We start from the raw sequence: 23,730 nt of genomic DNA on the forward strand, positions 1-23,730 counted from the left end.
GTTGTTGATGATCAAGATGCCAGATACTGTACCACTTGGACTATATTTACCAAATAAAAAACATATGCTTGAACCCAGGATTGAACCCTCGACCTCCTGCATGGTAACCCAAAACTCTATCCTCAGCACCAACTGTACAGCACAACTATAATGTGTCGACAGAGCTAGTTACTATACATGTGGTTACAGTGTTGCCAGATTGCCACTCTTTAATGTCCTTTTTCTGCCAGATATACTCGCCAGACAAAATTTTGGGACAGACATTTTTTTTTTTTATCACTGGCATGTGAGGAGTCGCACTGAGCAGCCAGAGTGCGCAAATTTCGCTTCACCCTGTATAATTAAGTCTATATGGAACCCTGGTTTTTTTCTGCTCAAGTCTCTGAGTGTCAGTGTAGCAAGAGTGAGTGAGTATATGATGTCTTTAAACAAATTTCTATTTTCTTCTTTCATTCACCTGAAGAACAAATCTTTTAATTCTGTTTAATTATGAGTCTGTGGATCCTACGAGGGTAATCCCAAAAGTAAGGTCTCCTATTTTTTTTATAAGTACATAGACCTGTTTATTTGTACAATGGTTTACATCAGTTTACAGCTTGAACATTTAGCTCTTTTTCGACATAATCACCATTTCTGCTGATGCATTTTTGTAGACGCTGTGGCAGTTTCTGTATACCCACGTCATACCAGCTTGCCGCCATGCTGTTCAGAAAGTTATGAATCTCTTCTTTCACCTTGTCGTTGGAGCTGAATCCCTTTCCTGCCATATGTTCTTTTAACCTAGGGAACAGGTGATAACCACTGAGCACCAGGTCAGGACTATAGGGTGGGTGGGTGATTATGTTCCACTGAAACTGTTGCAGGAGAGCAACGGTTTGCTGAGCGACGTGTGGGTGAACGTTGTCATGGAGAATGTGTACACCCTTGCTCAACATTCCTCTTCTACAGTTCTGAATTGCTCGTTTGAATTTTTTCAGGGTCTCACAGTACCTGTCAGCATTAATTGTGGTCCCACTGGGCATAAAGTCGACCAACAATACCCCTTTCCGATCCCAAAAAATGGTTGTCATGACTTTACCGGCAGACTGTGTTTGTTTCAATTTCCGCGGCTTTGGCAAAGAAGGATGCCGCCGCTGGTGTGATTGTTGCTTGGTCTCGGGTGTAAAGTGGTATGCTCAGGTTTCATCACCCGTGACAATTGAGTCTAGAAAGTTGTCCTGTTCGGCTGCAAGGCGGTGAAGAAATGTGCGGGAAGCATCGACTCGTTGCCGCATTTGCTCCTCAGTCAGCATGCGTGGCACCCATCTTGCGCACACCTTCCGGTAGTTCAATGTTTCCGTTAAAATTCTGTGAGCCTGGCTTTGGGAAACCTCATTAACCAATGTACAGAGATCATTCAGGGTGATCCGCCGATCTTCACAAATGCTTTGCTCAACCTTCAACACTGTCTGCTCAGAAACTGATAGTCTCCTGCTCCTTTGTTAGTCACGAATTTCGATCCTACCAGCTGCAAACTCTCTACACCACTTACAAACATTTTTGATATCCATGCATGACTCGCCATACACTTCCTTCAATTGGTGATGGATTTCAATAGGCGCAGTGCCCTTGATGTTAAAAAACTGAATAACTGCGCGCAGTTCGCACTTAGTGGTAACGACCAACAGGAGCTCTATTCTCAAAGGCTGGCAAGCCAAGATTGAGCTACCCACGCTTTCTATGTGGGAATGACCAGCAACGAACTGTCCATTTGCATGAATGGACACAGGCAGACAGTGTTTGTTGGTAATGAGGATCACCCTGTGGCTAAACATGCCTTAGTGCACGGCCAGCACATCTTGGCACAGTGTTACACCGTCCGGGTTATCTGGATACTTCCCACTAACACCAACCTGTCAGAACTCCGGAGATGGGAACTTGCCCTTCAGTATATCCTCTCTTCTCGTTATCCGCCAGGCCTCAACCTCCGCTAATTTCAAGTTGCCGCCATTCATATCTCACCTGTCTTTCAACAACATCTTTGCCTCTTTACTTCTGCCTCGACTGACATCTCTGCCCAAACTCTTTGCCTTTACAAATGTCTGCTTGTGTCTGTGTATGTGCGGATGGATATGTGTGTGTGTGTGTGTGTGTGTGTGTGTGTGTGTGTGTGTGTGTGTGTGTGTGTGTGTGTGTGTGTGTGTGTGCGCGCGCGCGAGTGTATACCTGTCCTTTTTTTCCCCCTAAGGTCAGTCTTTCCGCTCCCGGGATTGGAATGACTCCTTACCCTCTCCCTTAAAACCTACATCCTTTCGTCTTTCCCTCTCCTTCCCTCTTTCCTGATGAAGCAACCATTTGTTGTGAAAGCTTGAATTTTGTGTGTATGTTTGTGTTTGTTTGTGTGTCTATCGACCTGCCAGCACTTTTGTTTGGTAAGTCTCATCATCTTTGTTTTTGCTCCCACTATTCATCACATTTACTGGCAAAGGTAATATTTTCTTAAAACATGAATCATATTATATAACTAATGTATAGTATGACAATTACCAAGACTGGACAGACCGTTCATGATGTTGAGAAGAAAAAAAAGTAAAAAAAAGTGAATGATACGAGAGAGTTTTGAACCTGGCTCATCCACCTTTTAGTCCAACACCATCACCACTTCACCACGATGCTGTGGTGATCCCACAGCACTCGGTGTTGCACTTTTTGTGCTTGGACTGTTCACTGTTTCTATTCTGCTTTTTTCCCCACAGTTCAGGAGACCTTCTTGCTTTCATGCTTGATCTGTGGTCAGTTTTTGATGGGCTATCGACTGTGCCATCTTACCACAAAATCTGTTAGGAATGCTATGAGAAATTTCCCTTGTGAGTGTACCACATAAGATGGTGTGTTTGACCCTTCCCACAACATTAGCTTTCCTGAACTGTGCAAGTTGGAACACTTCCTGCAGTATATCATTTGTTCCCATAGTCCCACTGGCCTTTGCTAGTCCCTGTCCTCCACCTGCCTCTACCCTCTTCCCACTTCAGCCTCACCCTGCCTTCTACCTGCCTAGACCTTTCCTTTCCATTGCTTCTCTCCTCTCCCCAATAAAGGGCACCAACTCTTCCCCACTACAAGATCCATAGCATATGTTGATGCGATTCTGTGATCTTACGCAGTGATCTGACGACGTCATGAACCAACAGTTTGGATACGTAAAAACAGTTCGACTTGCTAAGCTTGTTGTAGTATGTCGTAGCTTTCTGAGTCATAATTCCTCTGATGACATCGCCAGCAATTAAAGATGAAAACATTAGACAGAAATCAAACAATGGAAAATCCAGGACGGAATGTAACAATATTGTGAGAAGGAAAGTTGCTACTCACCATACAGTGGAAGTGCTGAGTTGCAGATAGGCACAAAAGAAATACTCTGATAATTAAAGCTTTTGGCCACTGGCCTTCATCAACAATAGACAGAAATACACGTGTCCCCCCCCCCCCCCCCCCACACACACATGGATTTGCAAATGCAACTCACACACGTAACTGCAGTCTCAGGCAACTGAAACCACACCGCGAGCAGCGGCAGCACTAGAGCATGATGGGAATGGTGACTGGATGGGGTAAGTAGGACACTGGGACGGGGAGAGGGAGGGATAGTATGGTGGGGGTGCTGGACAGTGAAGTGCTGCAGATTAGATGGAGGGCAGGGGAGGGGGAGTAGTGGAAAAGGAGAGAAATAAAGAGATTGGGTGTGATGGTGAAATGACGGCTGTGTAGTGCTGGAATACGAACAGGGAAGAGGGCTGGATGGATGAGGACAGTGACTAATGAAGGTTGAGGTCAGGAGGGTTACGGGAACATAGTATGTATTCCAGGGGAAGTTCCCACCTGTGCAATTCCATATGGCGCAGGCTGTGAAGCAGTCATTGAAATGAAGGATGTCATGTTTAGCAGCGTGTTAAGCAATGGGGTGGGCCACTTGTTTCTTGGCCACAGTTTATCAGTGGCCATTCATGTTGATAGGCAGCTTGTTGGTTGTCGTGCCTACATAGAATGCCTTCACTGACCGTAATTATCCTCCCAACCTTGTACAAAAACAAATCTCCCGTACCTTATCTTTCCAGTCTCCCACTACCTCTCAAAGTCCCACTGTCCAGCCACAGAGGAGCATTATCCTCATAAGTCAGTATCACCCAGGACTGGAGCAATTGAATTCCATTCTCTGCCAGGGTTTCAATTACCTCTCGTCGTGCCCTGAAATGAGAAATGTTTCGTCCACTATCCTTCCCACCCCTCACACAGTGGTATTCCACCATCCACCAAACCTGCGCAATATACCCGTCCATCCTTACACAGTCCCTGCTCCCAATCTCTTAGCTCATGGCTCATATCCCTGTAATAGACCTAGATGCAAGACCTGTCCAATACATCCTCCCACCACCAGCCACTCCAGTCCATTCCCTAACAGCACCTATCCCATCAAAGGCAGGGCTACCTGTGACACCAGTCATGTGATTTACAATCTAAGCTGCTACCACTGTGCTGCATTCCATGTGGGCATGACAACCATTAAGCTGTCTGTCCACGTGAATGGTCACCAAAAAACTGTGGCCAAGAAACAAGTGGACCACCCTGTTGCTGAATACGCTGCTAAACATGACATCCTTCATTTCAATGACTGCTTCACAGCCTGTGCCATATGGATCCTTCCCATGAGCTCCAGCTTTTCTGAACTGTGCGGGTGGGAACTTTCACTGCAATACATCCTACGATCCCGAAACCCTCCTAGCCTCAACCTTTGTTTGTCCTCACCCATCCAACTCCTTCCCTGTTCGCATTCCAGCGCTACACAGCCGTCATGCCACCGTCACAACCAGTCTTTTTATTTCTCTCCTTTTCCGCTACCCCCCCCCCCCCCCCCACACACACACACCTCTTCCTTCTCTCCTCTGCCCTCCGTCTAACCCGCAGTACTTCACTGTCCGGCACCCCCACCGTACTATTCTTCCCACTCCATGCCCCAGCCTCCTCCTTATCCCATCCCAGTCGCCACTCCCATCATGCGCTGGTGGTGGTGGTGGTGGTGGTGGTGGTGGTGGTGTGTGTGTGTGTGTGTGTGTGTGTGTGTGTGTGTGTGGACGGGCGCACACACACGCACACACGTATGTGTGTGTATTATTGATGAAGGCCAATGGCCTTTAATTGTGAGAGTCTTTTTATTGTGCCTATCTGCAACTAAACATTAGACAGAGCATTTTGTCATGTACCACAGCCTTATGCTCGAAAATCAAATGTCAGTAATATAGCAAATACTGAGTGTGAAAGCCGGCATTGTATGATCAGTTCACTGTGTTTTGCTGTTTTGCCATTAGAAATATCTCTCATTCTGTTGATGTAAAATGTTGGCTTTTGCATATTTTTTCTCTTTGATGTCTTCTGGAATTTTCTTCTGGAGCAGTGCACCTAAAATAAATAAAATGTTCATTCAGCAGAGGTGAGAAGTAAGAATATTGTCTAAGGTAAATAACTGCACTTGTTGCAGAAGCCTTTTGATGACTATTGGAATTTTTACACACATTTCCCAGTGAATTTACTTCTCATTGGTTTTTGTAGCTGACAATGATAGGTTTCAGCTGAACTGTGATACTGTTGTAGAGAAGTTGCAACACTATAAAACTCTAGTGAGGTGCTGGAAGGCCTGCAGAGGATGAATGCTTGGTGCAAGGTTGGCAGTTGACTCTCAGCATAAACAAATGTAACATATTCTAGATAAATAGGTGGGTACACCAATAATTGTTTGATTACATGATTGCCAAAAAAGCACTGGAAACAATCACTTCCATTAAATACCTAGGAATATGCACATGGAGTAATTTAAAGTGCAACAGCCATGGGAAACTAATCATAGGAAAAGGAGATGGTAGACTGAGATTCATTGGAAGTATCTTCAGGAAGTGTTGCACAAAGTAGGCAGTATACAAATTCTCATTCAACCAATACTTGAGTGTTGCTGTTTAACCTTGAACCTTATCTGGTAGGATTCATAGAGGAAATAAAGAAGATACAAAGAAGGCAAGTGCACTTCATCATGTGTATGTTCAGAAAGTACAAAAGTATCATGGATATGCCAATCCAACATCAGCTGAAGATACTTCAAGATAGTGTTTCATCACAAAGAAGTTTACGGCCAAAATTCTGAGAGCATGCATTCCTGAAAGAGTCATTTAATATATTGCTTCCTCCTTCATGTATTTTGTGAAAAGATAATGAAGGTAAAATTAGAGTGATTCAGGTTCACATGGAAACTTATCAGATACTTCAGCACACCATTCATGCCTGGAACAGGAAAGTGCCAAGTGACAACTGTGCATGACATACCGTCTGCTTATGCCATTATTTATTTATTTATTTATTTATGGTGACAAAAGTACAGAAATGTCAATTATAAAGTGTTGGCATAATTTTAAACAAAAGAAGACCAAAAATTGGACACTTCAAGTGCATTTGGTGTAGCTCTCATAAGGTCTTGCATGGTGCTGGTGCAGGTGGTTGGTGATAAGGAACACTGAAGGAAATAGCAAAGAACTGAGTCTACAGAGAAACCCCAAGTCCACAGATTGGTCTTGAATCTTGTTGTGTTTGATTGTAGTCTAATGAGAGACCTCTATATTGATCACTTCTCCAAATGTCCAGGGGGAAGTTCTTCGTTTACAGCCATCCATTCTCCCAAATACCGACATTTCCCCGCCATTGCGAGATCCTTGCGCATGTGGATTCTTGATGAGATCCTCAGAAGTTGTCAAGAAACTCTTTCTTGATTTCAGCCTAGGATGTGCGGGCTGACGACCATATAGTGGATGGGCTTCCTTTGTTGTGGCCTTACTTTTCTCATATCTCGCAGCTACCTCATGCCTGATTTCAGGAGGAACTAAGCCAGTGAGGCAGTGGAATTTGTCCTCAGGAGTAGCTCTTAAGCAACCCGTGATAATCCAGCAAGGCTCATTTAGAGCCAAATCTATGTTCCTGGCACGACTGGACTTGAACCATATCGAACATGCATATTCAGCAGTGGAATAGCCTAGAGCTAGCGCACTTGAGTGCACAGAATGCATGGATTGGCACCCCATTATGTACCTATCAATTTTCACACTATGTTATTTCTGGCTGCCACTTTCTGTTTGGTGTTTAGGTAATGCTTTTTATATGTTAGCGCATGATCCAGAGCTACTCCAAGATATTTGGGAGTAGGATTATGTTCGAGTATGATGCCTCCCCAGGGTATATTTAAGGATCTATTTGCCTGTTTATTCTTCAGGTGGAAAGTGCAGGTCTGAATCTTGGCAGCATTAGGTTTCATGTAATTCCCATAGTAGTAAACAGTGAATTCTTCCAAAGATTTTGATAGCGTATCTTCTACAGTCTCAAAACAGTCAGCCTGAGTAGTGATAGCACAGTCATCAGCATAAATAAAGCTTTGAGTTCCTTCAGGTATAGGTTGATTGTTGGTATAGATGTTGAGTAGTAGCGGTGCAAGCACGCTGCCTTGTGGTAGCCCATTTTTCTGAGTTCTCCATCTGCTTTTCTTAATGTAGCTTAGAGATTATAAACATGTGTGTAGGTGTACATTATCACAATACAAAACACACAAATAATTTTTATTTAGACTGGCTTCTTTGTGTAGGGTTCAGAGTGAAGTTATGTATTATACTGCAAAATATTCAATGAAGTCCCATCTGATGTAAAACAATAAATTGGGGATCCTTACAAATCCAAAAGAAATTTTATTATGCCTCATTAATCAGTCTTCCTACAAATTATTTGAATATGATGTAGATTAAAGGGTTGAAAACTTGTGTTAGATACAGAGGAAGTATTCTCTCTCTCTCTCTCTCTCTCTCTCTCTCTCTCTCTCTCCCCTGAATGACGGGAAGTGATGTAATGCTAACAGGACTTGTATTCTTTGATGTAACTATTTTCTTTAAGCTATAAATAGAGCAGCTATTCAATATAACTAAGGAGGCAGCAGCTTCTTTCAAACTAGCACGTTTCTTTCTAATTTACATGGTTAAAATTAATTTGGCATCAATATAAAATATACAAAGCGGTGTAACAATAGTTTATTACCAATACAGTGTACATATGGAGTTTAAATAGTTTGCCTGTTTTTCATTAATGCATACTTTGTCTCATTCCACAATCCTGAATGTTTTCCTTCTTGATGCAATCTAAGGAACATAAGTGAATTAACGAATGAATGAAAATCCAATAGTAATTGCATATTATTCAAGTTCAAAATATATTCTACCTGATAATATGTGGCAATTCAGTTTTTCATGATGATATGTGAGCACCACATGAAACACTGCAAATTTTGACGGAAGTCTGTGTATGTGAGGCATTGAAAAAATTCCAAATTCATCAGAAGAATAACCAATTTGCTGGATGTAATCCAAGGTTCAAGGATGGTAAACCAGTGCTGTATCCTGTGTACTTCCATTACTAACATCATTTGCATTTGATCCTAGAAGCCTAATTTCTGACAAAGAAAATATTGTATTGCCTTCGAGATGCTTTCAAACATAACCATTCAGAAAATGGATAGTAAACAACCATAAATTGCTTTATGACAGCACTCTCAGACATTGGTCATTACTGCTTAAAACCTCATCAGCAATGATGATTGTACACTGGAAAATCCATCCAGAACTGTATATTCTGATTTCTATCAGTTCCTTGCTAAAAATGGGGTTTAAAAGACAGTTTATGCAAATTTTGAGGAGATGGAGAATCAAATACAGCAGTTGAAGACACTTCCTAATAGTGTTCCAGCTGTGTTTTGTACAACTTTCCAAATGTTGGGACAAGTACACAAATGCAAAAAGGAAATGCTTTGAAAGAAATAACACTTTCAATGTTGTAACTACTTGTCTCTCTCCCTTCACATTCTACCTACTGTTTTTAGTGTTTCATTTTTGTCTATTCTGTATAACTTCTAATCTTCCATGTAGCATTTCATACATTTCATTATTATATCTACAAATAAATTTGTTATTTTCAAGATTTGGTTTTTCCTTCTTCTTGGTTTGTCTGTCGACCTCCTTCTTGTTCTTCTTGTATTAATAATTAGTAAATATGTTGTGGATTAGATAGGTAAGCCACATAAATAATGATACATAGCCTTCAAAAGTACAGAAATAAATTTTATTTTTACATGAATATATAGAACACTATTTGGTGCAAAAGTTGATGAAGAACTGAACTTACAAGGTTACACTAAATATAAAAATATGTACCAGAGGGGCCATGTGTACATGTCAATATCACAATATACAGATACAAAATACCATCACTGCCACACAGCACCCACTCTGTAGTGTGCAGCACCTGAGATGTCATATTTTAATTTGAATTGACAACCAGCTCTTGTTTGGCCCAATTGCTGTGATGGTATGAAGCTTCTGGCCGTTTGTGCAGGCACATCCACAGTCAGCAAGATGGCAGTAGTGTGATTCAGTGACTCTCGATGGGTTGTGCTATGAGGTGTCAGTGTTTGACTCGTTCAGTGGAGACTTTCAGGGGTTTGCCATTTTATAGAATATCTACTGTGTGGTCTCTTTTGTGCAAAACAGGGAAAGGACCAGTATATAGTGGTTGGAGGGGTGATCTGACTGAGTCTGTATGCAGCATTACATGTAGGTGTAATCTATTAGGTTGGTGCATAAGGTCATAGCATTTTTGTTGTTGGTATTCCAGCTACTGTGGGTTTATTTATCAACTGTAATTCTTTTTTTAGTTCACTGTTGCTGTTTGAGTTTACAGATTGTCATTTATCATTTGGAGATTGTGAGTGGAGCAGAGGACGCTAGAAAATTGTTTTGACATTAGTGACTCTCCAAATACAGGATGACCATTGGAGTTTGATGAAGATCCATGTCAGTGTACTCGAGAATTGGCAAATATTATGAATTGTGTTCATTCCACAATTGTGCGACATTTGCATGCACTGGGGAAGGTTCGAAAATCGGGTGTATGGTTACCACATGCTCTAAGCCAAAATCACAAAAATCAGCAGATGGCTATGCATGCATCTGTACTTGGTCATTATCAACTGGTTCATGGACAACACCAACAATTCCTATCCAGTAGCGTTACTGGTGATGAGATATGGTGTATTTATGCTAACATTGGGAAAGGGAAGTAATGGTTGAGCCCAAACAAAGCAGCAACTCCCTGTACAAAGTCCTGCTTGCATCCATTAAAGGTAATGTGGAGCACCAGGTGGAACAGCACTGGTGTGGTATATTACGAATTGCTTAACTGAGGCGTAATCATCACTGCTGACATTTACTATCAAGAACCGAGACACCTCGCAGAAGCAATCCAACAATAACAACCAGCAAGACTGCTTGAAATGATACTACTCAGTGATAATGTCCACTTGCATTCCATTAGACTGACAAAAACACTATACAGGAGTTGGGTTTCAAAGTCACTCCACACCCACCTTATTCACCTGATCTTGTGCTCTCTTTCAAACAACCAACTAACTTCCTTTCCAGATGAAAATGTACTCTGAATATGGTTCAATGTGTGTGTCACCTCAAAACTGTGATTTCACAGAAGCAGAACTGAAAAGTTACCCCAGCATTGGCAGACTGTATTAAATGGTGAAGGAGAATACATTGTTGATGACTGAAGTCTCTGTTCAGTGTATGTGTTGTGTTTATTATACATACGGAAAAACGCTATGAACTTATCCACCAAGCAAATAAATCCATATCGAGGGACAATTGGCAAACTTCCGACTTGGGTCCTGCCTTGCCACAGGAAGAACATTTAGCCCAACGATAATAACACTGTTACTGTGTGTGAGCAATTGTTTGCGGTTTTGCCTGCTGCAGGTGAATCAGAGCATGTGGTTGGGGCTATGGCTGGTGAGTCTGCCACTAAAGACTGTTCAAATACCATAATAATGGTGAGACAAATCTCTAATGTGGAATCCTTGAGTTTGAGGACGTTGTTATGGAATGTATCATATGGTGAATGTATGAGATTCAAGTCACTCAGGAAAGAAGTTGTGTATGACTGATTATATTGAGGGTTTGCTCACAGGAATAGACAGTCACAGGATGAACGTTGCAGTTTGGCTATGAAGCCTCTGTAAAATTGTTCACTAAGGTTAAGCAGTTAAAAAAACTTACGGCAGGCAGCAGCAACATGCACTTGGGAGTCGAAATAATCTAGCAAACAAGTCTTTAAGCATTCATATGGAAGGACATGCAACTCCACTTCAGGGTGGATTTGTTGTAGCAAATGGTAAATTTCTGGGCCTGGATAGGCCAAGAACAAAATGTGCTGCTCTTGCCACTTGCTGTCTTCACTTGTAGTGTCTGCCACTGAAATTTGTTGGGCACCTCTGTAATACTGTCACTCTCACTAAATGATTTCACTCTTTATTCGATCTTCAGCTGCCTGTTAATCCTCCTTGGTAGGACTCATATCCGCAATACTTAAGAATTGGTTGAATAAGTGTATTGGAAGCTGTTTCTTCCATGGGTGAACTACATTGTCTGAATATTCTTCCAGTGAATCTCAGCCTGGCATCTTATTTTCTTACAATTTGTTTTATTTTGTCTTTCACTTTAGGTTGCTGTGGACAGTTGCTCCTAATGTGTCTTAAAGTTGTTACTGTTACTGGTAATTTTTCATAAATAGCTTAATTGAACAGTAATGGATCTTGCCACCTATTTACGCATGATGTATTACATTTATTTGTTACGGGTAAACTCTCTGTCCTTGTAACAATAATAGATCCTCTGTAAGTCTTTGTGATTTTTGTTGCAGCTTGTGACACTGCAACCTTGTTATAGACAACAGCAACATCTGCAAAAAGCTTCATAGAGCTTCCAACACTAGATCATTTATTTTTTATTTTTAATATATATTATAAACAGTAATGACCTTGTAACACTAAAATAGGAGACTGTCTGCCATAAGTGAATAGCTAAGAGTATGTTGTTACATGGCCATATAACATTCTGAATGGAGTTCCTGTCAGTTTTCTGATCATCAGTATAATATTTGCATTTGTCAACGTGGCCAGACAAGTAAAATTGGGCCATCCTGATAGAAACCAATTCATAAAAATTTATGGGATTTCCCTGTAATAAATGCAACATGAGAGTAAAGAAAGTAGCTCTTGCTATCATGTTCCTATTGCTTAAATCGGATCAAATCAAATCAAAGTTTTGTCATCACATGACATGCCTTTTACAGTCAAAGAATGTGACATAGATGTCTTATCAATCTTAAAGCAATATACAGGCTAATGAACATAATCTAAGGTTATAGTTCATATGTTGTTTCTTCTTCAAACAGAAATTTTACATGGTTATCATTAAAAAGATCTTTGGTTATAATAAATATGGTGTTACTTTAGAGAGATGTTATTTTGCCTGGTTATCATTCAAGAAATCTTCTACACTAAAGTAACATTTGCTTTTGAGATATTATACCAGGTCTCCTTCACTACTATTTTTCTTTTTGATTTGGGTCAAACATACCCTTCTAGATTTTATGTATAAAATTCATGCCCACATAATGTGGAGATTTTTTTCACATAGTTTTAATCTGTGGTTGGGTACTATGTGACTTTCTCTGTATCTAGTCTCATACCTGTGCAAGGAATAATTGCTGTCAAAAAGTTGTGTGTTTCTGTTTGTGAAAATGAGACTCTCATATATGTACATGCTTGAAACAGATAAAAGTTTGCAGTGTTATTTCTTTTTAGTTCCCACCATGGCTCAGATGATTTTTTGTAGTCTACAAGCTCTGGAAGATTAGTTTTCTCAGCTCCTCAGAAAATTATGCTATGTCTAATGACCGAAACAAAATATGCACAATGACAGTTTTTTTTTTTTTTCAACTAAATCAGTGATGTTATATAGGATGTTCATGACATAAACAAGCTGTTCAGGCAACACAGAATTCTGTTGATGTGATAAATCCAAGACCTAGTTTTGTTTTCTAGTCACTGAGGAACTTGACACAGTTCATGATGTCCAGTTATTTTATTTTTTTGTCCATGTAGTGTATTTCAGTTATACATTACACATATTGTTTCATGGTGAAATAAACACTTTCTGTTTTCATAAAATTTAAGTACAAATTATTATTTTTGACCCATGACTACTTTTCCAAGTCTGTTCTCAGTACAGTAGATTAAGTCTTCATTGGTTTTACAGCTGCTATTACTGTTGAGTTATCTGCATAAAGGATGATATCGGGCTGAACCTGACATGTCATATCACTGAACAATGTGGAATGACTAATTTGTGTTTCTAGCCACTGTCATTAACAAGATCTCTTTATTTTCTGTTTGCTAAGTGTGATGACATCCAACTGACAAATTTTCCTTGAAAACCATAGCTTGTTAGTTTTTGGAGAAGCCAGTCATGATCCACAGTATCGAAAGCCTTGGCAGTGTCACAAAAGATCCAGATACTAACATTCTGTTACTGAGACATCTGGTAACTTTTATGTCTAATTCATTTATTTTGTGGCTTGTGCTGCAGCCTTTAACCATACAGATTGTGTAAAATAGTGCTGCAGGATGAATTATAATTTTCTATCTGATCACATGCAGCTCTTTCAAATATTTTTGAGAAAATTAATTACAGTAAGATAGTTCTCCAATTTTCCATTTCATCTTGTTTGCCCTTTTTATGAATGGGCCAAGCTTCGGCATATTTTAATTCATACAGAAAAAAACTCTAATGTAAAGAGTGTCTGTGTGTGAGAGAGAGAGAGAGAGAGAGAGAGAGAGAGGATGTGCAATACTGTGACAGATTATTTGTAATATTATAGCAGGAACCTGATCCCAATCCAGTGAGTTTAAATTATATATGGATGTTGTTATTTTCATAACATCATAGTTGGAAACATGAGAAAACTTAAAACCTGAGCTATTCTATCTGTCATACTAGGACTTGTACTTGCTGGTGAGCAGTTACTTATTTAATTACAATTTATCATGAAGTCATTAAAGGATTCACTTATGGAACTGGATCTGTAACAGTTCTAGCATTTGTCATTAATTTAGAGAGGCATTTTCTCTCCTTCTCATTGTCGACTTCACTTATTATAAAAGACCAAACATCTTTTGTTGCATTTGAAATGAACCTATTGTTTGCAGTATGTTTTGCTAGTTTAACTACTTTATCAATTTTTTTCTTTTTCTATACTTTTTGGATGTGCTTACATGTCAAGAAATTTGGGTCTTCTATTAACTTTCACCCCCATATGCTAGACACTGTTATTTCCTTTTGTTTCTACTTTTATGAGAGACAGTCTGCACTGTTACAAAAGGGAAGCATTCATTAAAGGTATTCATGCATTCAGTTGAAAAGTTTTTGTAGTTGTCATTTGTTGGAGCATGTTTTCTGACTGCCCACGTGATGAAGTTTAGTTTTATAATAAATACCTCCGCCATTTCGTGACTGAAGTTCCTACATCATTTTGTTGTGCAGACTGAATTTAACTCTGATAATGATACAAATAGAGCTTTGTGATTTGATACTAGTAACTGTAAAATAAATCTTTCTTTTAAACTAGAGCTATGCAGTAACTTACAATATTATTGATACATGTTGGAACATTTGCTCTAAACCTTTGACATTGCTCAAAATTTAGATGTAACCCATTTGCGGCTATTGGGTTCTTTAAATATAAAGCAAATTTGTCATCAGTTCTTGCATTTGTGTAGAAGTCAGCTCGCATAACCAGTTTCTTAAACAGTTTTTCATTGTTTAATTTATGTAATAATTTTTCAAATTTATCTGTGAATACAGAGCTTATATTGTACCCACGCATGTGACACATGCTGATATTGTACTCTTTTAAGTTCTATACAAAATCTTTGAAAAGTAAGTTCTTCATTTAGATGGCTAAAATTCTGTCTAATTTCGTGGTCTACTGAGGAATGAACTAGTATCTAAGAACTTCCATACCCATTAGTTTTACAAAAGTTGGTAGCCAATTTGTTGCCTGTAAGTCATTGAGGAGATGGATGTATTCAGCTTTAAACCACTGTTCATTTAGACAAATTACTTCTACTGTCTATTCCATACTTTCTAACAGAATTTACATATCGTACAAGCTTGCTGATCAGTTATTATGACAGACCTCCAGTATTCAAATGTGCAATGAAATTACTACGGCATACATTATCAGGCAAAGAATCTTTGAAATTAGTTTCATTACAAGGTAAGTGAACTTACACCTATGTATTGAATACATATAATGTATTTTTAATGTTGGATGAAATCTGGCTGGAAATGGCCCCTTTGAGTAGTTTCCATGCATGTGAGCGTTTAGGCACTAGCTTGTTTGCATTTACAGCTGCTTTAGTGCTTTATGTCATCAAGAGCTTTGTTTGTATCTGGTGAGTCTGTTCTTACCAGATCGATTTAGGTGTTGTCCAAGCATTGTGAAACTATATTTTTCATTACTGTTCATGTCAGGAAGTCATAACACTTCAAACAGAAGTGTTTTAATTTTTGGTCCATTCATTGAATTGCACTGTTCACACAAGACCAGTTCACCAGATCATATCTCATAGATAGATTTGTCAATACCATGTCTGGAGTTAACAGTAATTGCAAGGTACCAAACAGCCTTTTTAAATGCACTGGCCTCATTGCAGTTAAATATTGTTTGATCTAGATATAAGAACAAGACAGTCACTTTTGCATTATAGTGCTTTTCATTTATCATCATGTTGTTCAATCAAGAAGTGATAGAAGAATCACTTAACACTTTTTAGTAGAATTGGCACATCTTTTCCTATCTCGCCGGTCTTATTTGTGATCTTCACCCTAGGCTTAACAATGCCGACACAATCACAATCTCTTAAGCATAGTTTGATAGAAAGTTTGAAACACTGAATGCATGGTTGTCTTCAAAACTTTTGACCTTGATTCCATGATGTATTTGTTTTTGGATGGGGGTGTGTAACTGTTCTTTGCCGATTTCATGCTTATGTTTGAGAGGCCACCTTTACATGTGATGTTAAACACAGCAGTGCTGACGTCGTCCTGTACAGACACAAACATTTTGCTGGTCACATTTTTGATATGTGTAGAGTGTTTTTCGTCATCTACTATTGTTACACATTTTTCTTTATTGTCCTTTTCTATTTTTTTTTAGATAGGATCCCTTTCTTGGTTACATGTGAGCTAAATGATTCAAAAGACTTACTTTTGTCCACTTTTAAAGGGTTGCTCTTCCCAAGACTATTGCATCTGTGTTCTACAGTGGCATGGGGGGTGGGGGGATGGAACCCTTAGAAATATTCAGAATGAAATTGTATGTACACATTAATTTGTGATGTGAATGTAAAAGGACTCATTCCACATCTTTACGATCTATCGTGCAAAATGATCCATGGAACATGTAACTAACTTTCACTTGAACTCTTCAGTATCACTTTGCAACACATGACTTACTGAATTCTTGTCTCTGATAATGTTTCAGTATTTTTTTCACACATTTCTGTAACACAAGCATCACACAACCACAAATAGTTCACAATTACCAACCTTATGTTTATTTTGCAACAGCTTTTGTGAAGCTTCCATTTACAACATTTGTACTGGGTACATTTCAAGATGTTTTTGTTACACAACTTACAATTACCAGTTTGTCTTTCACTATTGTCACTTTTATTGGAACAGTTTACACCTGCTAGTCTTATTGGTACAATCTTGAAACTCACAAAAGTTTGTGGTTGAGACATAAAATGCAAAACTACTGGTTCGTTAGGCATTGACAGCAGTATATGAAAGCTTCTCTTACGCTATAAGAGATCTCTGCCTTGTAGATATTTTGAAGAACTTCACACTGTCACTCACTCCAGGTTTCTCCACTCAAACCAATATGGTATTCTGAGACAGCACTTGATCATATTAATCAACATTGAACTTTATGAACTTCCAGCAATCTGAAATAGCTGTGGGCCAACAACTTCTGTAAATCAGTACAACAAAAAACCAGTTCAAAAGTGCAAATTTTACTTTTTTATTCACTTGGTGACTAGTTTCAGGTCAAGACCCATTTTCAAATCCTCATAACATAGTTAACATAATTAAGTCGGGTGATGCTGAGGGAATTAGATTAGGAAATGAGGCACTTAAAGTAGTAAAGGAGTTTTGCTATTTGGGGAGCAAAATAACTGATGATGGTCGAAGTAGAGAGGATATAAAATGTAGGCTGGCAATGGCAAGGAAAGCGTTTCTGAAGAAGAGAAATTTGTTAACATCCAGTATTGATTTAAGTCTCAGGAAGTCATTCCTGAAAGTATTTGTATGGAGTGTAGCCATGTATGGAAGTGAAACATGGACGATAAATAGTTTGGACAAGAAGAGAATAGAAGCTTTCGAAATGTGGTGCTACAGAAGAATGCTGAAGATTAGATGGGTAGATCACATAACTAATGAGGAAGTATTGAATAGGATTGGGGAGAAGAGAAGTTTGTGGCACAACTTGACCAGAAGAAGGGATCGGTTGGTAGGACATGTTCTGAGGCATCAAGGGATCACCAATTTAGTATTGGAGGGCAGCGTGGAGGGTAAAAATCGTAGAGGGAGACCAAGAGATGAATACACTAAGCAGATTCAGAAGGATGTAGGTTGCAGTAGGTACTGGGAGATGAAAAAGCTTGCACAGGATAGAGTAGCATGGAGAGCTGCATCAAACCAGTCTCAGGACTGAAGACCACAACAACATAACATAGTCAAAAATGGTATTTCCGAAGATGTGAAAACCATATCAAAAATGTGCATTTAACAGTTCATTGCACATTTTTTATATTTTTTTCACATCTTTGTAAATACCATTTTTGACTATGTTACAATGTTTTAAAAATGGGTCTCAGCCTGAAACTAGTCATTGAGTAAATAAAAAAGTAAAATTTGCAACTTTGGACTGCTATTTTGTTGTACCAACATTGAACTGATGTCTAAAGAAACATTGTTACAGTTTTGGTGTCACGTTCTTTATCTCATAATAACTATGAACTGGCACCAACTCCATTACAGCCGAGTCTGGAATCAGAACTGGTATTTTGTCTCCTGTTGTTTCTCTGACTGCAACAGTAAACAATAGCACTTGCACCATATTAAAATTTGAAATTTTCTGTTGGCTTGGCACAGCTCTTTACGTGTTACTTAGATTGACAAAACTATTACATCAGTGGTTGATGTAATTTTTGCTTTGGAAAATTTTTGATTTTAGGATGACAGAGGACGTCTAATGCGCAGAACAGTCATAAGATATGTTAACCTAAGTTTAGTTATCACTCTCCGCATGATGAGCCCTCGTGTAAAGAAGAGATTTCCTACTATGGATCACTTAGTGGAAGCTGGTTTCATGCAGCCCAATGAAAAGAAGGTCTTTGATGCTCTGGACCAAAAGACAAGTCACCCGAAGTACTGGATGCCACTAGTATGGGCAGGAAGTATAATTACAAGAGCAAGAAAAGAAGGCAGAATAAAGGATGATTTTTCAATGAAGACCCTCATTGATGAACTAAATACTTTCAGAGGTGGTTGTGGAGGAATGTTAAATTATGACTGGATCAGCATACCTCTTGTTTACACCCAGGTAAAAATTTTTTTCATTTTATGTTCTGCCACACTCTTTTCATTAAGAAAAAGGTGTGGTATGTCTAACTTGAAAGTGTAAAATAAATTTCTATAGTTTTCTGTGCACTCAAAGGTGTTGTTTGTGTGAGACTTGCCTCAGAAGTAAGGGTCATTTGCGTAGAAAAGACGCAGATCATAAATTTATTGTAAGATCCAAACAAATAAAATTTCTGCCCCTAATTCTGTGGAGTGATTATTATTCTCCAATCACTTTTGGTAACAAGCTTAAAAAAAACTGTGCATACAATTCCACCACCTTGGATTTCAGTCACTCCATAATTTAAGTTTTCAACACTTCACTATTTTAAAACATTTGAAAACAAGCCATTTCTTGAGATGCAGGAAGTGGTAGACAAAGGAGGCGATATCAGGGCTGTTATGAGTGTTTTTGAAAGTTCCCACCCAAAGCTCCAAATCATGTAAACTCTGTGGGCATTGATGTGTGAAAATGTATTGTAATGATTGTAAATAACTCAAGCTTTTAGCCTCTTTTATTCATTGTTTCAAATGACTACATCTCATTTTTGAAAATATTTGACTGGCTACATTATCTACAATTAGTTTTAAGACTGCATGAAAGCTGCCAAGAGCACATATTATTAGCCCCTAAATATGTTTCTTTATGAAATGCTGTGCAGATTAAGGAAGGGGCAAAACTCCTGCTTCACCCTTAGGTATGAGCAAGTCACACATAATAGGGTTGTTTCTTCTTTCAGTTGTATTTTCATACAGCATTTTGAGGGTTCATTTATATTTTAAGTTATCTAATTGTGATCTTCAGCTCGGAGTAGTCTGAGAACCCCCGACTTGTTAAATATTCTTCCTATCTGTAGAATAACTTAATTTTTTACAAAAAACTGGGACTTGGCAACTCTGATCTTTTAAGGCTTTTATTGTGCCTTTAAATGAAACACTTATTAGATGACAAGTATATTGTTACAGGCCACCTTCTGGGTAATGAATAACAAGCTTTTTTTTTTTTTCAATACATACATATATACATTATTGATATAAACAACTGATGATTGGTATTCATTGACAACATGGCTGGAATAGAAGACTTTTTGTTACCTTGACTACTTTGCCCATTGAGACACCAAGTAAATCTTCGTCTCTCTTGGAATGGCACAGAGACCAAGCAGAATACCTCATGCAAATAATAAAGTACACAAAACAGGACCTGTCCTGTAATAAATCTTCTTATATAATAACAAAAACAGTATATTCTGAACAATTACTCTGGACAGCAAAAATGCACATAATTCTACTTATAAAGCTTTTTCATTTATATTCAGAATTAGTATGAGGTTTCACTTCCACACTACAAAATTATTTATTTCCGAACTTTGGCTACAAAATATCTGGAAAATCTTGTGCTCTCACACCATGTATGGCGACCATTGGCTACTCAGGCTCTGTTCTGTGAGTTACTGTATAAGTGCTGGCTGATCACTGCTGTAAGTCATATTATCTAGCCAGTTGGTCCATGCTTCTGTGATGTGCCTTATGGATATGCATTCCATGGAATGTAATACCAGTGGACGCAGTGCTTTATAAGAGTGTGAACAGTTTGAATGATGAATATCTTCGTTCATAGGAGACATAAAAAATACTGTAGTGGAAATGACAGTTTATTAAGAACCACACTACAGTCTCCAAGTTTCCATTCTCTTTTTTCCTGCCTTTTGTTGTGCTGGACATTATTATAGAGAGCTAAATGAATGGTAAGCCTGAGCAGTGCTGTGTGACAAAATGAAATTTTACTTCTTATGCTACTCTCATGAGACCATCTGTTGACAGGTTCCTCGCTGTGCTTCCAGGTTGTCACTCTGGCAGTGTATGCGTACTTCATAGCTACTTTGATGTCCAACCAGTTCCTGGATCCTTCAATGAAGTATCCCAAGCATGAGATTGATTTAGTGTTTCCTACATTCACATTTCTGCAGGTAAGTTTTTTGCATAAATATATTTACAATGAAATTAACCCTAAACTTGAAAAAATCATTGTAGAGAGATGAGTAAAAATCGTGTACTCACACAGTTATCGATAGTACCAAGCGTGATCATCTTCCGTTCACAGTTCTCGTTTTACATGGGATGGCTGAAAGTGGCAGAATCACTTGTTAATCCTTTTGGTGAAGATGATGATGATTTTGAATTGAACTGGTTGGTTGACAGAAACTTACAGGTATGCATGCTTGAAATAAATGAAACATTTATAAAATGATAGTTTGTAAATTGCTGAGATGTGCTTTTTCTCAAACAGGTTTCATATGTTATTGTTGATGAGATGCACCAAGAGCATCCAGAAATGGTGAAAGATCAGTACTGGGATGAAGTGTTCCCAGCAGAACTGCCTTACACTGCAGCTGCAAAGCAGTACCAGACTGGGCCACCACCTCATTCTGCTGAAAATGTTGAGGTTTCTCTTGATCAGGCAGAATTCATGCCTCTGGAGACTGTTGTAGAAGAGCCCCAAGACGAAAGGGATGAAATGGGAGATATGGAGGTGAATACCTGCAGTAGCCATTAAAAATACATTTGAAAATTATTGAATAGTAACTGATCTTTTGTAGCCTTACATAATTATAATCACATATTGCTCATGACTAGGGAAACGTGGTTTGGATCATGTTAAATTACTGTGATACTTGGAGTAAAGCTGAAGTAAGTTGTGAAAATTGGAGATCTAATTCCATTTTTCATTACTACAATAACATAGTTGTACAGGCGGTGAAATTTTATGGCAATAACAGAAAACTTCATTTTTCCAGTGTGTTTTCTACAATAAAAGTTATGTGAATTTCATAGGAAGGCAGTGTTACTTCGATTTTTTTTCATTTAATCATCAAATAGGCAAACAACTGTGGTAGAAAGTACAAGGGAACGAGGGCTTTCCCTCTCTATTCTTGCTGATAGTTTAAATAAGACACACAGACAGATGTCGCTGTCAATCATTCTACTGTCAGAATGTTTTATTTATTTGCAAGTCACTTACTTGTGGATTAATATTTACTACTTCCATTTTTTGTTCTAATATTAAGAAAAAAGTTTCAGCAGCTGTCTCCCTTTACTGTTGTGTGCCTTCCTTTATAATATCTTACTTAACTCATTCCACATCCTTTTAGGCTTACATCAAGATGCGATTTACAGAACACAGTGTTCCATTGATGTTATTCGTTTTAAATTTTTCATCCAAACAGACCAAAGCTGAAGATGATAAGAAACCTAGAATCAACACAGGGTCACTGAACAAAACAAAGATAAGCACCTCAATAATGTGTCTAATACAGAGATGTACAGCTGTGAAGAAATCAAAGAATAATCAGCTAAGGCATCCAAAAACACAGGTGTTGGAATAAAAATTATGGTGAAACACTTGAAAGAAGATTAAAATCCTGGAAGAGGTGAGACTCTGACAAGACAGAGGGAAAATGGGAAGACTTCACGAATGGAAGGAAAGAAACAATGAGAGTGGAAAAGGTGGAAGGAGAGTTCAAAAGAACATCATGGAATTTTACAGAACCATTGAAGAACTACTACAGGGGTATCAATGACAAAGCCTGTGCTAAAGGTGAACAGATGGAAGCATAGATACTAATGACAAAGAACGCAATCAGCTCTTGGCAAACTACTTAAAGTGCAGCTAAATTGTGAAGAGTCTTGTGAAAGCCTAGATAACTAGAAACAAATCCACAATAATTTCCGTTCCATGCCACGAAACCTAGGTGAAATCAGACAGGTAATCAAGGAGCTTGAGGATAAAAAACATCAAGTGAAGATGGTGTTGCGGCAGATGTTGAAAACTGGAGGGCAAGTCACTGCAGATGGAATGCTCTACCTGAAAACTAGAAAGATACCAAAGGCTGGAAATGTGCACTTACACATCCACTCCATAAGAAAGGTAACCAAATGGATACAAATGACTGCAGAGGAATCTCCATGATCTCAGTTGTTTATACGATACCCTCCAAAGTCCTGATGAGAATATCTGAACACTATCACCTCATCGGAGAATGTAAAGCTGCTTTCCGAAACAACTGGTCATGCATGGTATAGATATTCAACTTTGTTATCAATAAGAAGCCACAACACAATAGTAATTTTTGTCAACTACAAAAAACCGTACAACTCAAATTAAAAACATGGTTCATTTAGAGTTTCGGAGGAATTCTGAATTGATAGAAAAGCAAGGGAAAATTGCAAAGCAAGCTATGGTTGACACTATCATGTAAGTTAAGATTTTTAGAGAAATCACAGAGCCCTTTGAAACAAAGATGAGAGTCAGTCAAGGAGACGGGCCATCTCCATTTATTTTCTGTATCACCTAGGAGAAAATAATGAAATTGTGGGAAGAAACTCTGAAGTTGGAAGGAATAACCAGAATACACCTTGGGGAGAAAGGAAATAAGCTGGAAATCAGGTGTTTAGCTTTTGCCAATGACCTTGCCCTTTTATCCAAAAAGTAGAAGGGTGCACGAAGAATGCTGGAGACCTTGTTTGAAATCTCAAAGTCTTATATGAGAAGATAAAATATATGAAACACAGATGCCAAGGTGCAAAATACTTGGAGGTAAAATATGGGAAGATTAAAGGACAGATAAATTAAAATACTTGGGAGTGTAGATCCAACACAAGGGGCAGAGTAAAGGAGCAGTCAGAGAAGAGCCAGAAAATTAGACGTTGCTTACAGACAGACAGAACAAGTAAAACAAAAGAGTTATATCCTGCATGGCCAAAATGAGGTGCTACAGTTCGGTTACGAAACCAGAAGAACTCTATGCTTTGGACTGTCTTGTTTTAAATAAAAAGGGACAGTTGGAGGAACTTGAAAAGAAGGAAATGAGGTTCTCTTTAGGGACCACAGAAGTCTACTGATGAAACTTGGAAGAATAGGAAAAATGAGGAGCTTTACAAATACACCAAAAAGATCACAGACACAATGTGGTAACAATGGTTGAAATTTTAGGGACACAAAGTAAGAATGGACAAAAACTGACATGGAAAAAAGATCTTAAATTAGGTATAGTTAACTATAACATTTGGGTTGCATTCAAAA

General features: G+C 38.6%; 1 protein-coding gene across 2 annotated transcripts in view; it reads left to right on the forward strand.

The window, feature by feature from the left end:
• LOC126481042 (uncharacterized) overlaps positions 1–23,730 on the forward strand; it is a 544,233-nt gene that overhangs the window by 466,664 nt on the left and 53,839 nt on the right. For both annotated transcript variants that reach the window (XM_050104523.1, XM_050104524.1), the window contains exons 7-10: positions 18,262–18,630; positions 20,492–20,617; positions 20,752–20,859; positions 20,938–21,180. In XM_050104523.1, coding sequence (XP_049960480.1) covers positions 18,262–18,630; positions 20,492–20,617; positions 20,752–20,859; positions 20,938–21,180 — 846 coding nt within the window. The remainder of the gene's footprint in view (positions 1–18,261; positions 18,631–20,491; positions 20,618–20,751; positions 20,860–20,937; positions 21,181–23,730) is intronic.

The sequence above is a fragment of the Schistocerca serialis genome, chromosome 5 (genome assembly GCF_023864345.2).
Source record: "Schistocerca serialis cubense isolate TAMUIC-IGC-003099 chromosome 5, iqSchSeri2.2, whole genome shotgun sequence".
In the NCBI taxonomy this organism is placed as follows: domain Eukaryota; kingdom Metazoa; phylum Arthropoda; class Insecta; order Orthoptera; family Acrididae; genus Schistocerca; species Schistocerca serialis.